The sequence below is a fragment of the Elephantulus edwardii genome, unplaced genomic scaffold (assembly GCF_000299155.1).
Source record: "Elephantulus edwardii isolate Elephantulus edwardi_28Jun2011 unplaced genomic scaffold, EleEdw1.0 scaffold00274, whole genome shotgun sequence".
In the NCBI taxonomy this organism is placed as follows: Eukaryota; Metazoa; Chordata; class Mammalia; order Macroscelidea; family Macroscelididae; genus Elephantulus; species Elephantulus edwardii.
The window spans coordinates 2,319,011-2,333,985 of NW_006400024.1; the positions used below are offsets into that span (position 1 = coordinate 2,319,011).

Sequence of the window (14,975 nt, forward strand, 5' to 3'; positions counted from 1 at the left end):
TGTCAGGATGGATGGTAGTGGTGGTCATGGTGTCAGGATGGGTGGTAGAGGTGGTAGAGGTGGTGATGGTAGTGGATATAGCTACATCAGGATGGGTGGTGGTGGTGGTCATGGTGTCAGGACGGGTGTTGGTGGTGGTGGTGTTGGTGGATACATCAGGATAGGTGGGAGTGGTGATCATGGTGTCAGGACGGGTGGTAGTGGTGGTCACGGTGTCAGGATGGATGGTAGTGGTGTTGTTGGTGGTGGATATACATCAGGATGGGTGGTGGTGGTGGTGGTCATGGTGTCAGGACGGGTGGTGGTGGTGTTGGTAGATATAGTTACATCAGGGTAGGTGGGAGTGGTGATCATGGTGTCAGGACGGGTGGTAGTGATGGTAGTGGTGGTGGTGGTGGTGTTCATGGTGGTGGTGGTGTTCGTGTCTTTGTACCACAGGCACCGTGAAGCCCTCTCCTGCCAGCGTAGGTGGCAGGTCCCGTACCACCTCATGTTCCACTGTGCAGGGTGTGGCGTATGTAGCCTTAAGTGGTGAGTGGCCCTCTCTTCCCTTCAGTCGAGACCTCTTGTGGCCATAGGGCTGTGGAGGTGGGGGTGGGGGCTGCAGTGGGAGATGGTGGCCATCTTGGGGTCCCTGGGGTGGTGCTGGAGGGTGGTGGATGAAGGTCTTGCCAGGTCTACTGCTCCCCAGCCCCACTGATGGCTTCCCCGCACCCTTGGGGGACTTGAGGAACTGCTTCTCTGGCATCTTCAGTCGTGGTAGCGCATCCACAGCTCGGCCAGCAAACTCTCCAGGCTCCGCCAGCACCTGGGACCGTCGGTGATGACCAGTGTGAGTGTCCGACTCCTGGGAGCGGGACCGGACCTGGGGGTGCAAACACTTGCTGGGGTGCTCCTGCTTTGGCTGCGCTGGTGGGGACCCTGCATAAAGCAGAGACAGACATGAGGTTGTGGATGCTGCTCCAGGACCAGCACCTGTCTGTCCTTCCACTCCTAGTAGGTCACTTGACAGAAGACCTTTGACACAGGGTCTGGGCTGGGAGCGCCTCTGATGTGTGGCTGCAAAAGGACTCCAGTGGAGGTCAGCTCCCGTCATGTCTGCAGATGGGACGCTGGCCACCCACCCTGCTGTGATAGCCTCATCCTGCCCTGTCCAGCAGTTTCTGGTCTGTTGGCCTACTCAAGGGGTCCTTCAGCAACGGTCACCATCCTGCCATCCCTTTCACAAGGAAAGTACATCATGGCCACGTGTCAGGAACTTTGGTGATCTCCACCCCAAGGGCCCCACCGAGGTCCAGGGCCTTCAATGAGGATTACTTGGAGCTGACTTGTTCTAAAACACGTCCCATTATAAAGTGATTTGTGTTTCCCCTCAAAACACGTATTAACATGACTTGGCTGTGATTCTCAGGTGTTTGGTAGTTAGATAATGACAAGGTTCGACAGTTACATTATCTGGATGTCTCTGCTGTGATTGGTCAATGCAACGCCCTTACTCAGATCACAGTCCGGACCCAATGGAAGAGGTGTTTCCTGGGGTGTGGCTTATATAATCTCTCATCTTACACGAGATATAAGGAGGCAGAAGGGAGCAGAGGAGGAACCCTCTCTCATGAATGAAGAGCAGGAGTGAGGTGTGTCCTTTGGACCTGGGTTACATCACTGTGAGTCTCCCAGAACCCAGGCAAGTTGACGTTGAGACAATGGAGATCTTCAGAGGACTCTGGTACCATGAACAATGAAAGCCGTTAAAGACCCCACCACTCGCCCAGGACAACCCAGAGAGGAAGCCTTCCTCCTGGAGTTGGGGCCCTGTTAGATACCTCGTGCTGCTGTAACAGAAATGCTCAGTGGTTGGCTTCAACAAAGACAGAGTTTGGTGGCTTCTCTACTAGATGCCTGGAATGTGGACGTCGGTTGGAAATTGGGTAATGAGGTCAAAGAGTTTTAAGCTTCTTTACACCAAAACCCTAGATTGCTTGGCTTTCTAGGATAGATTGCGTCTGAAAGCTGGACAATGAAAAAGGATGACAGAAGAATTGATGTCTTTGAGCTGTGGCGTTGGAGAAGAGCACTGAACATCCACGGACTGACTAAAGAACAGATGTGTCTTAGAGAAAGTGCAGCCAGACTGCTCTTTGGAGGCAAAGCCAATGAGGCTTCACCTCCCATACTTTGGACATGTTGCTAGGAGAGGGGCATGATGCTTGGAAAGATGGAGGGTCAGCACAAGAAAGGAAGACCCCTGACCAAGTGGACTGACACGGTGACTGAAGTGTGAGGACGGCGCCGGACAGGACAGGGTTCAGAGCCGTTGTTCACAGGGTCACCACGGGTCATACTCAACTTGACAGCATCTAACAGCATAACAACAGGGTGCTCTGAAAAGACGTTCGTGGGATGATGGACATCAAAGGACATTCTAGTGCAAGCTCAGAAACCCCAGAGACAATGCAGATAGTGGGAGCAGTGGCAGAGAAAAGGCACCAGCAGGGCCCAGAGGTGCTGGAAACAGCCCGAGAGTCTACCAGAGCGAGTGCTCTGTGCTCCAGGCAGCAGGCGTCCTGGTGGACAGCAGGCGTCCTGGTGGACAGCAGGCTTCCTGGTGGACAGCAGGCTTCCCTGTGGACTGCAGCCATGCTGTAACAGCCCACGAGTCTCCTAGAGGGAGGGCTCCGTGCTCTGGGCAGCAGGCGTCCTGGTGGACTGCAGGAGTCCTGGGCGACTGCAGGCGTGCTGGTGGAGTGGGCTTCCTCCAGGTACTGGTCCCTGGAGTGAGGCTTGCTGACTCGTGGGCTGAGAGCTTCAGGCCAGGCCTCACTGGCAGAGGGAGCACCTTCAGGCACTTGTTGAAGAGCTAAGAAGCTTCGTAACATTTGCCAGAGAAGAACAAAGACCAGGCTGATGCAAGAAGCCCAAGGGACTAAGAGGCCAAGAAATCCACAAGCATAAGAGGAACACAGAACAGAGTGACTTCAGCTTCAAAATGTGGGGCTGTGACCTCTGGGGTCTCAAAGGGTAGAGCCATGACATCTGGGGTCTCAGAGGGAGAGGCCATAACGTCTGGGGCTTCAAAGGGTGGGGCCATGACCTCTGGGAAGGTCCAAAGGGTGAGGTCACGACCTCTGGGATCTCAGAGAGTGAGACCACTGCCTCCTGGGTTTCACCACCTCAGGCCCAGAGTTCTAGATTAGGGCTGCCATCCACCAGAATTTACCAGAGGAACTAGCTAAAGCTGCTTCTCAAAGCCAAGGGAAAGGCTGGCATGCCCACGTGGCAGCACAGGTCTGCTGAGACTGAGGAAGTTGGTCTGGGAGCATGGAGTGTCCCGGGGCTGGGAGGGCCGGGTGAAGCCAGCGGCCCAGCGACCTCCACCCAGAAGCTGGAGGCCACAGTGAACACTCAGGTGTCAAGGGCTTAGATAGTGCTGTGTGGCAGGTGACTTATCATTTTAGATTCACAGGTGACAGGGACTTCCTCTCAGGACAGAGCTGGATCTTGGGGTTGATTTAAGACTTTGGGGAGAGTTATGTGACATAGCAAAAGTGTCATGCATGAGGCAAGGTCATGACTTGGAGGCCAAGAACTAGAATACTTTGAATTGTGTCCATTCAAAATATGTGTAACTTGGCTGGACGATGAATCTCTGGGGTCTGACAGTTCCATTATCCTGTAGTCATCCCCCATGACTGGATGGGGCCAGCCACAGAGTTATAAGGGGTTCAGGACGGCAGCAATGCGCTGACTCAGCCCGCACTCCTAATCCCGGATGAGGGGCACTTTCCCGGAGTGCGTCCTGCACCGTCTAACAAGAGCAACAAGGAGAGAGACGTGGAAGGAGACAGAGGACCTCAGCATCACCAAAAAAGCAAGCTGAGCACGGACGTGGGGTCACCGTGCTGAGAACTTCCTAGAATCAGGGAATGACTATTGCCCAATCACAGAGATCTCCAAGGAAGACAAGCCACAGGTACTGGAAGAAGCAAGGCCCTTCTTCCAGAGTGGACAGAAGCAGCAGGCCTCCCCCGGCCAGCCTGGGAGCCTCTAGCATACTGAACCGTGAGAGAATGGATTTCTGCCTCACAGCCACCCCCTTGTGGTATCTCTGTTACAGGAGCACCAGAGAACCAAGAGGAAGCTGCAAGCTGGCCTTCTCCCAAACGATCTTCACAGAGACTTCTGGACCGACTGGGGCAGCTGCTTTTATGAAGCACACAGGTCATGCCTTTGGGGGCACTGTCCACTGCTCAATAATGTCCAGCTGCAGGGCATGGGGAGCACATGCACCCACCCCACAACCCTCTGCTCTGGGACCTCAGTTTGGAAGGAGGAGGTGAAGACTCCTGCCCACGAGTGCCAAGCCCACACTTCCCACCTGGCATGCCTCCCTTGGAGGTCCTGACCATGCAGGGCTGAGTGTGTCCAGCACCCACCTGGTCCAAACTTGGAGGTGTAGTTCTCGATGCCCGCCAGGTCCAGATAGTGGTTCCTGCGCTCCGTGTTTTCATCCACACAGTAGGGGCCCCGCACGGGGTAGGGAACCGCGTCAGCCACTGGACGCCTGCATGGAGGAAGGTGAGGCCTTGAGGATACCATACGAGAGGGAGACACAGGGTGGTCAGTGAGTGAGCAGGGGCTACGCTGGGAGTCACGAGGATCCTGGTCCCAGGATGAAGGCTGCATTAGGACTAACATGGCTGCATGGACTAGCTGAGCCTGGACACGGCTGTGAGGGTCGACCAGGCCTGGACACATCTGTGAGGGCCGGCCAGGCCTGGACACAGGCTGTGAGGGTCAGCTGAACCTGGACATGGGCTGTGGGGACTGGTCAGGCCTGAGCATGGGCTGTGAGGGCCAGCTATGCCTCGACATGGGCTGTGAGAGCCGGTAAGGCCTGGATATGGGCTGTGAGGGCCAGCCAGGCCTGGACACAGACTGTGAACATCAGCTGAGCCTGGTCATGGGCTGTGAGGGCCAGCCAGGCCTGGACACAGGCTGTAAGAGTCAGCTGAGCCTGGACATGGCTGTGAGGTCAATTGAGCCTGGTTATGGGCTGTGTGTCCCAGAGCAGTGATGTCACAGCGTCACATTGTAACAAGAATGCAACAATACACTAATATTTATTTAATAATGTTTTAAAAGGGAGATGTATCCTTTTAACCTAGAAGGAAAACCAAAAGAGACCCCTATTTATCCTCTCAGACTAGAAGTCAAAATTGAGGAAGGCCTTATAGCATATGATCAAGGATTAGTCATGATAAGAGAAGTTCAAGCTGCACTGAAGGCAAAAATAAGACCCTAAGAATCTATAGGATACCAACTGATATGTTTCCAATAACAGACGCAGCCCTGGATGTGCTATCAGTCTATGCCAGGAAATCTGGAGGACAGTTGACTGCCTGACTGGAAAAGGTCCCTAATTGTTCCCATTCCCAAGACAGGTAATCCAACAGAATGTTTAAATTACAGAACAATATCATTAATATCACATGCAAGCAAAATATTGCTGAAGATCATTCAAAATCGGCTAGAACAGTACATAGATAGAGAATTGCCAGAAAAACAAACTGATGTCAGATGGATCCTGTCTGAAATCAGAGAATACCAAAAGGACGTCTATCTGTACTTTATTGACTTTCCAAAGACATTTGAATGTGTAGGTCACAGCAAATGGTGGGGAACCTTGAGCAGAATGGGAATCCCACAACACTTACTCATACTTACGAGAAATCTATACCTAGACCAAGAAGCCACTGTCCAAACAAAGCAAGGGAACACTACATGGTTTAAAAGGTGTGTGTCAGGGTTGTATCCTTTCTTCATACCTATTCAGTCTGTGCTCGGCAGATCATTTGAGAAACTGGACTACATGAGGAAGAATGTGGCCTCAGGATCAGAGGAAGACTTATCAACAAGCTGTGCTATGTAGATGGGACAACCTTGCTTGCTGAAAGTGAAGAGGACTTGAAACGCTTACTGCAGAAGATAAAGGATTACGGTCTTCAATATGGACTACGTCTCAAGATCAAGAACACAAGAATTCTTTCTACTGAGCCTATAGGCAACATCATGATAGAAGGAGAAAGGAATAAAGTGTCAATGATTTCATCTTGCGTGGATCTAGTCAGTACCATCGGTACCAGCAGTCAGGAGATCGGGAGATGGATAGCATTGGAAAAGTCTGCTGACAGGAATCTCTCCAAAGTGCTGAAGGGCAAATGTCAGTTTGAAGCCTCAAGTTCATCTGACAGAAGCCACAGCCTTCTCTATCACCTGCTATGCATCTGAGAGCTGGACAGAGAATAAGTATTACAGAAGAATCCATGAATTTGAGTTGTGGTGTTGGAGAAGAGTGCTGAGTATCCCACGGACTGCCAAAAAACCCCACATATTTCTCTTTTTTAATGGTGAGAAAAAAATTCTACTTAGAATTAGGCAGCTGGACTCAGTTTAGATGATCCCAATTTTACTGGCAACATCCAAAGCATCACAGTCAGTTGAACAAGTTGAACGTAGGCCTTCTCTGTGTCAGGCCTAATCAAGGTGTTGACCTTGGACATGTCAATGTCACAGAGCTTCTTGACTGTTTGATTTGGTGCTTGTGGGCCTTGACATCCACAAGGAACACACTTGTGTTATTTTCTATCTTCTTCATGGCTGACTCAGTGGTCAGGGGAAACTTGTTGACGGCAGAGTGGTCAAGCTTGTTTCTCCTGGGGGTGCTCTTCTGGGGGTATTTGGGCTGCCGTCGGAGTCCCAGCGTCTCAGGCCATCAGAAGGTGGGTGACGGGTGGACCTTGTCTTTTTTGTGGCTGTGGACGCCCTGCAGGACGCCTTCTTGGCCTTTAATGCCTTTGCTTTGGCTTCAGTTTTAGGAGAGGCAGGGACTCTCTTCTTTGCTGTTAGCACCATCTTCGTAGAAAGGGTCTTAACAGATATTCTTGAAGAAAGTGCAACCAGAGTGCTCCTTGGAGGCAAAGATGGTAAAGCTTTGTCATACATGTTTTGGACATGTTGCTGTTATGTGCTGTCGAGTCGCCTGCGACTCATAGTGACTCTATGTCCAAAAGCTCCGAACCCTGCTCAACCCTGTGTCAACCATATTGTCTCTGACATACTTACCCCATTACCCCACGTTGTCAGGAGAGGCTAATCCTGGGAAAGGGCATCGTGTTTGGAAAGACAAAGAAGACGACGACCGTCAACAAGATGGATCGACACAGTGACTGCGGCAGGGGCTCAGGAGGGCTGCCCTCCAGAAAGGTGTCCGTGGATGGGGCCGGGTGGGGCAGAGCTCAGATCTGTTGTTCACAGGATTGCTATGATCCTAGATTGATAGCACTGAACAACAACAATCCCTAGTGGGTAAGGAACTTTGCAGCCAACCTCAAGGCAAGAAGTTCAAGTCCACCAGCTACTCCGTGGGGGAAAGATGGGCAACGTCTCACGCATTCCACAACCACCACCCAACCTTGTACGAACGACAGCCTTTTCTGTGAACAAGAAGGATAATGTAACCGCTTTCAACTTCAACTCAGTACTGCTGGATTTGCGCCGAGTCCCAGACTTGCCTACTTCCAGTTCATTTTCTCTTCACATGATGGACTGAATCCAAGTATTTCACTGAGACTGTGCTGACCAGCAGGTCAGCGTTCGGCCAGTGTGGGCACCACAGGACACACCCCTCAGGGGCAGCCTGGGCACCTCCAGTGTTCCCTCTTCACAACTGTTAACTCACTAAGAGGTTTCCTGGAGCTCGGTGGCCTGGTGGTCAGAAGTTGTGCTGCCAACTCTAAAGTACGCAGCTTAGCGACACCAGCTGGGCGATCTTCCGTGCAATTTACAGCCTCTGAAAACCTGACAGCAGGTCAGCTATGAGTCAGTTCCAAACAACAGCACACACCGAGAGCTTTCCAATGTCACGAGTGACCACGGACACCTTTCTGGAGGGCAGCCCTCCCGAAAGGGCACTGCTGTGACGACCAAGCACCCAACAGGACGGGCACCATCGTGCAAGATGACCCCATGCCCCATGATGACGCAACAGCTAACAGGAAAGACGCCGTCCAACAGGAAGGCGGCCAGCTGAGTGCACCTGCAGATTTGCATATCCCTCCTTCTCTGACGGTAACACCACCTTTGCTCCTAAAAGTGCTGAATAAGCAGGAGTCCACCTTTCACAACAGAGGCGCATGGATAGTTATAGTATTAGAGGCAGAGCCGGGATTGTAAGTCTATCCCCATGAGGAGAAACAGCTGCAAACATCCTTCAACAGTGGAAACAGAATGTACGAAATATGACTATTGGGAAACTAGACGTTACGAAAAATGAACTGGAGCGCATGCACATCGATGTTCTAGGCATTAGTGAAATGGGGTGGACTGGCTTTGATCATTGTGAACCACAGAGTCACACAGCATACTAGGCTGGGAATAAAAAACAGAGAAGAATGGTGTTGCATTCAGAGTTAAGAAGACAATTTCAAGTTCTGTCCTGAAGCACAATGCTGTGAGTGATAGGATATTACCCATACAAGGAAGACCTGACCCATTAATATGACTATTACTCAAATATATGCACCAACAGCTGAAGTCAAAGACGAGGAAATGGAACATTTTTATAAAATTTTAGTCTGAAATAGACCAAGCATGCAACCAAGACACATGTATAGTAACTGGTGACAAGAATGGAGATGGTGCAGACAATAAAGAGGAAAGGGTAGGTGGAAAGTTGAGACTCAGTGAAAGAAGCAGGTGGGAAGAGAATTAATCCTGTAAGTTCAGTGATTTATTCATTGCAAATGCCTTTACAAAAAACAAAACAAAACAACACACATACACAATGGGTGATTTTACACTTTGATGTCACCAGACAGATTTCATAGGAATCAGATTGACCACTTCTGTGGAAGAAATCACTAGAGAAGTTCAGTATCAGTGGTCAAAAGCAGACCAGGTGCCAACTGAGGAAAAAACCATCAATTACTCATGTGCAAGTTCAAACTGAGACTGAAGAACGTGAAAACAAGTCCATAAAAACCAAAATAATGATCTTGAGCTATTCCACCTGAATGTAAAAATCTCTTGAAGAATATGTTCAAAGCATTGAACACCAGTGATAGAAGACCACATGAGCCGTGAGACCACATCACCCATAAAGAGAGTGAGAGGTCGTTACAAAGACAGAGGAGAAAGCTAAAACTAAAACGGATGCCACACGAGACCCTGGAAATTGCACTAGAGAATCAAAAAGCCAAAACAAAGAGATGTTGAAATAAAAGAGGTACACAGATTTCAAAGAACAGCTCGAGGAGATAAAGCAAAATATTATAACGGAATATGCAGAGACCTAGCATTGGAGAATAAAAAGAGAAGAACTCTCTCGGCATTCCTCAAGCTGAAAGAACTGAAAACCAAATTCAAGTCTCGAGTTTCAGTCCTTGGTGATGCTAGGGGCAAAGTCTTGAATGATGGAGGAAATATCAAAAGAAGATGGAGGGGAAAAAGAGAATCACTGGACCAGAAAGAACTGGCCGACACGGAAATATTTCAGGAAGCAGCATCTGATCAAGAGCCAATGGTGATGAAGGAAGAACTTCAAGCTGCACTGAAGACACTGGCAAAAAATAAGGCCCCAGGAATTGATGACATGTTTCAAATAACAGATGCAGCCCTGGATGTGCTCACCAGACTGTCGGATATTTGGAGGACAGCTGCCTGGCTGGCTGGCTGGAAGAGATTCATATTTGTTCCCATTCCCAAAACAGGTGATCCAACACAATGTGGGAATTATTGAACGATACCATTAGTAACACATACAAGAAAAATACTTCTGAAGATCATTCAACAATGACTACAACAGTACATGGATAGGAAACTGTCAGAAGTTCAAGCCGGATTTAGAAGAAACTGTGGTACCAGGGATTTCATTGTTGATGTCAGATGGATCTTGGCTGAAAGTAAAGAATACCTGAAGAAAGTCTATTTGTGCTTTATTGACTATGCAAAGGCGTTTGACTGTGTGGATCATAACAAGTTGTGACTGACATTGGGCAGAATGGGAATCCCAGAGCACTTGATTCTGCTCATGTGAAATCTATAGCTAGCTAGGAGGCTGTTGTGAGAATAGAGCAAGGGAACACTGTTGCTGTGTACCAAAGAGACAGAACAGACCCATAGCTGACCCTCTGGTGAGTTTTTAGAGGCAGTTAAACGCACAGGAGGGGACTGCCCACCCTTCTCCCATGTAGTAGTTGGTGGTCTTGAACCACATGCCTTCTGGATTGCACTGCAGTTTCTAGTCACTAGGCCATCAGAACTCCCTAAGGGAACACTATATGGTTTAAAATTAGGAAGAGAGGGTGTCAGGGTTGTATCCTTTCCATACTTATACAATCTGTATGCTGAGCAAATTATTTGAAAAGCTGGACTCTCTGAAGAGGAGTTTGGTATCAGGTTTGGAGGAAGACTCATCAACAACCTGTATTATGCAGATGACACAACCTGCTTGCTGAAAGTGAGGAGGACTTGAAACACTTGCCACAGAAGATCAAACACTGCAGCCTTCAAAATGGATCATATCCAATGTCTAGAAAGCAAAAACCCTCGCCACTGGACTGGTGGTGGTGGTGTTAGGTGCCACTGAGTCGAGTATGACTCATAGTGACCCTATGAACAAAAGATCGGAACCCTGTTCTAGCCTGTGTCATCCTCACACTTCCTGACACACAAGAGCCCACTGCAGCAGTCACCGTGACAACCCACCTGGTTGAGGGTCTTCCTCTCCTTTGCCGACCCTCCACCCTTCCCAACATCACATCCTTCTCCAAGGAATAGCAAATCCTAGCAATATGTACAAAGTATGTGAAGCAAAGTCTCATCATTCTTGCCTCCAAAGAGCACTCCGGCTTCACCCTCTCCAAGACATACCTATATGTTTTCTTGGCTGTCGATGGGATGTTCAGTGCTCTTCTCCAAGACCACAGCTCAGAAACATCAATTCTTTTCCTGTCTTTTTTTTCCCCTTTTCTTCATTGTCCAGCTCTCAGATGCAAAGCAAGTAATCAGAAAGTCTATAGTCTGAATTAGACGCACCTTAGTCCTCACACTGACATCACTATTCCTCAATAATTTGGAGAGGTCCCTAACTGCAGATTTTCCCAGTGCAATGCATCTCCTTATTTCCTGACTGCTGATACCACAGGTGTTAATTGTAGATCCAAGCAAGATGAAGCTGCTGAGAGTTTCAATCTCCTCTCCATCCATCGTGACACTGCCTATCGCTCCAGTGATGAGCAACCTTGTTTTCTTGACATTGAGACACAATCCGTACTGAAGGCTGCATTCCTCCATCTTCTGCAACAAGTGCTTCAAGTCCTCACTTTCAGCAAGTAGCGTTGTGTCATCTGCATAATGCATGTTATCGATGAGTCTCTCTCCAATCCTGATGCCACACTCCTCTTCATAGAGTCTAGCTTCTCGGATAATTTTCTCAGCATATAGATTGAACAGGTGTGGAGAGGGAATACATCCCTGACACACTCCCTTCCCAGTTCCAAACCATGCAGTGCTCGCCTGCTCCGTTCACAAAAGTCTCCTGGTCCAGGTATAGGTTCTGCATGAGCACAATCAGGTGCTCTGGGATTCCCATTCTTCTCAATGTCAGCCACAGTTGTCATGATCCACACAGTCAAATGCCTTTGCATAGTCACTAAAGCACAAATGGACATTCTTCTGGTATTCTTTACTTTCAGCCAGGATCTGTAATTTACTATACAGGGAATGAGAAACTGAGGAAGAAGGGTGTTGTATTCATAGTAAAAAAAACGAATTAAAAAATGAATTTCAAGTTCTATCCTGAAATACAATGTTGTGAGTGATAGGATAATATTCATACATGAATAAGGAAAACCCAGTATTTGAATATAAGCGCCTACCTCTAGAGCCAAAGAGGAAGGAATTGAGGATTTTCAACAAATCTTGCTGTACAAAATTGACCAAACATGCAGTCAAGATGCGTTAATGATAACTGGTGACTGAATGCAAAAATACGAAACAGTGAAGAAGGGACAGTAGTTGGAAAATACGGGCTTGGTGACAGAAGGGAGGCTGGAAATAGAATGAGTTGTATTTACAATGATTTACTAATTAATTGCAAATACCTTTCTTAAAAGACACAAACTATGACTTTACATGTGAATGTCACTCAATCGGCTGCACGGGTACCAGACTGACTACATTTGTGGAAGAAATCATTGGAGAAGCTTGATATTGGCAGTCGAAACTAGGCCGGGGCAGACTGTGGGTCAGATCATCAATGGCTCAAATGCAAATTCAAATGGAGGCTGAAGAAAACGAAAATAAGTGCACAGGAACTGAACTGACACACGACATAATAGCAGATGGAGAAAAGACTGAAACTGTCAATGACTTCAACTTGGATCCACACTCAATGCACTTGGTCAGGAGACCAGGAGACGTATTTGCACTAGGAAGGTCTGCAGTTGGTGACCTCTCCAAAGGACTCAGGAGCAATGATGTTCGTTCGAGGACTAAGCTTCATTTGATTCAGACCATGGTCTGTTTGATCATTTGTGATGCATCGAAAGCTGGACAATGACCAGGATGACAGACGAACGGATGCCTTCAAACTGTGGGATTGGAGAAGAGTCCTGAATATCCGTGGACTTCCAAGAGAAGGAGTAGCCAGCATGCTCCCTGGAGGCAAGGATGGTGGAGCTGTGTCTCTCACACATCGGGCATGTTACTAGGACACATTATCCCTTGGAGAGGAACATCATGCTTGGCAATGTGGAAGGACGGCGAAGGAGAGGAAGCTGACATGCTAGGTGGGTCGACACGGGCTGTAACGGGCTTGAGTGTCAGAGAGCGAGACAAGGGCACAGGATAAGATGGGCTTGGATCTGTTGTTCATACAGTCACTGCGAGTCATACGTGACTCAATGATACCTAACAACAACCTCCTTAACATTGTCTACAAGTGTCTCCTTAAAGAGAACTGTTTAAAAGGATATATGGTTAGCTATTGTTATGACAAGGGCCCAGAATGAGTGCTGCACAGTGGAGTGGACTGGGGGGGGGGAGGGAGGGCAGGTTTGTGTAAGAATTTTTCTTTTACTTTTCAAAGAGAAGAGCAAACTCGGGGGGAGGGGTGAGCAGGGAGAAAAGTGCAACAAGGAATGAATGGAAACCCTAAGTCTCTGTAAATGTTCATTAAAACTAATAATAATTTTTAAAAAAACCCAAAACAACAAAAAATCCACAAAAAAAACCCCAAAAACCAAACCAACCTTCCCTGTTAAGACAGATCTGGGAAGCGCACGCGCCCTGTGTCCTGTAAGCAAGCACCTTCCACTCTCTGCTCTAACGTCTCACTGCAAGATAGGTTTCTCTAGCAGCCGGAGGCAGAACGTATTTTCTGTCAACAGTGATCATCAAGTCTGTCACTTTGTATTTAGGGTCAAAGTTAGACAAGTCTGGCACGAATCAGCAGACCCCATGTCAGCCGAGGATGACAGCCAAGGATGGAGCCGCATGGACAGGTTCAGATCTGCTGTCCTAGGGTCACTGCTCAATAGCCCCCTAACATGTCAGCCAGCGAGAGGCAAGGGTCAAACGGGTGGCCTGGTCCCGGTCAGAACTGGAGCCGAGGAACCACGATCCTGACCTGAGCACTGTTTTAGGTACATAAGTGATGTCAAGAACCTGGACCGGAACCACCCACCACATCATCCCATGGCTCCAGACTCAAGGCCAGAAGCACCCCGATCTGTGCCAGGCCACTACAGGGAGTCACAGCACCCCTGATGAAAACGTCCTGATCTGTGCAGTGAGCGCACTCTGTGGATCAAGGCGCCCCATAAAAGCACCTCCAGTCTGTGCAGCCTGTGCTGTGGAGCGCAGTGCCCTGGTGAAGGGCCCTTCCCATTCTCTAGGGTGTGTCTTTTGCTAATAAAACCCACCTTTTCTTTTGTCCCCATCCTCCTCACCTCTCCCCTCCACCACACGCTCTAACAAAGCCTGAACCCAGGATTGTTATTGCCAAGAACACAGCCAGGCTCAGGCCTCAGTCCTTGTCTTTGGCAGCACCCCACCCTCCCCGTCTCTCACCTGGTGGAGGGCTTCCTGTCGGCCAGCCGCACATTGTCCACCAGCTCACCGTCCAGCCTGACGCTGGATAGCTCCTGGTCTGCAAGGGATTCCTCCTTAGCCACACAGGTTCCCGTCCCTCTCCCTCCCCCTCTCCATCTCGCATCCCCACTCTCCCTCCTCCCCTCTCAAGGTCACTCAGTCTAACACACGCCCATTCCTTCCCTTCATCCCTCACTCGCACCCGTCACACACAGTGTTACACACATGTTCTCCGTCCTCACAAAGTCTCCCTCACCGTCCACCACCTCCGCTCGCCCTTCCCCCTCCCGCAATGCCACTCACTCTGCCTTTCTCATCCTCTCGCTACTCTCTCCACGCCTCTCTGCCCTGCACGCTCGAGATCACTCTCTAACGCTCCCCTCTCCCTCCTCAGTCTCAGCTCTCCTCCCTCATCACTCACATTCCCTCCATCCCTCCCTCCCTCCCTCATCTCACTCTCTCCCTCATCTCACTCTCTCCCTCATCTCACTCTCTCACCCTCTCTCTCATCTTCTCACTGTCTCTCACCGTCTGTCTCTCTCACTGTCTCACCATCTCTCACTGTCTCTCACCATCTCTCTCACCGTCTCTCTCACCATCTCTCTCCATCTCTCACCATCTCTCTCACCGTCTCTCACCATCTCTCACTGTCTCTCACCATCTCTCTCACCATCTCTCACTGTCTCTCACCATCTCTCTCACCAATTCTCACTGTGTCTCTCACCATCTCACCATCTCTCTCACACTCTCTCTCACCGTCTCTCACTGTCTCACCATCTCTCATCATCTCTCACTGTGCCTCTCACCGTCTCTCACCGTCTCTC

At 49.3% G+C, this 14,975-nt stretch overlaps 1 protein-coding gene across 1 annotated transcript in view; it reads right to left on the bottom strand.

The window, feature by feature from the left end:
- Nucleotides 1-358: 358 nt before the first annotated feature.
- Nucleotides 359-14,975, bottom strand: part of NKD2 (naked cuticle homolog 2 (Drosophila)) — a 41,267-nt gene continuing 26,650 nt past the window's right edge. Inside the window, exons 9-11 of the mRNA XM_006900169.1 lie at nucleotides 14,131-14,209; nucleotides 4,434-4,561; nucleotides 359-921 (exon numbers count right to left, since the gene is read on the bottom strand). Coding sequence (XP_006900231.1) covers nucleotides 359-921; nucleotides 4,434-4,561; nucleotides 14,131-14,209 — 770 coding nt within the window. The remainder of the gene's footprint in view (nucleotides 922-4,433; nucleotides 4,562-14,130; nucleotides 14,210-14,975) is intronic.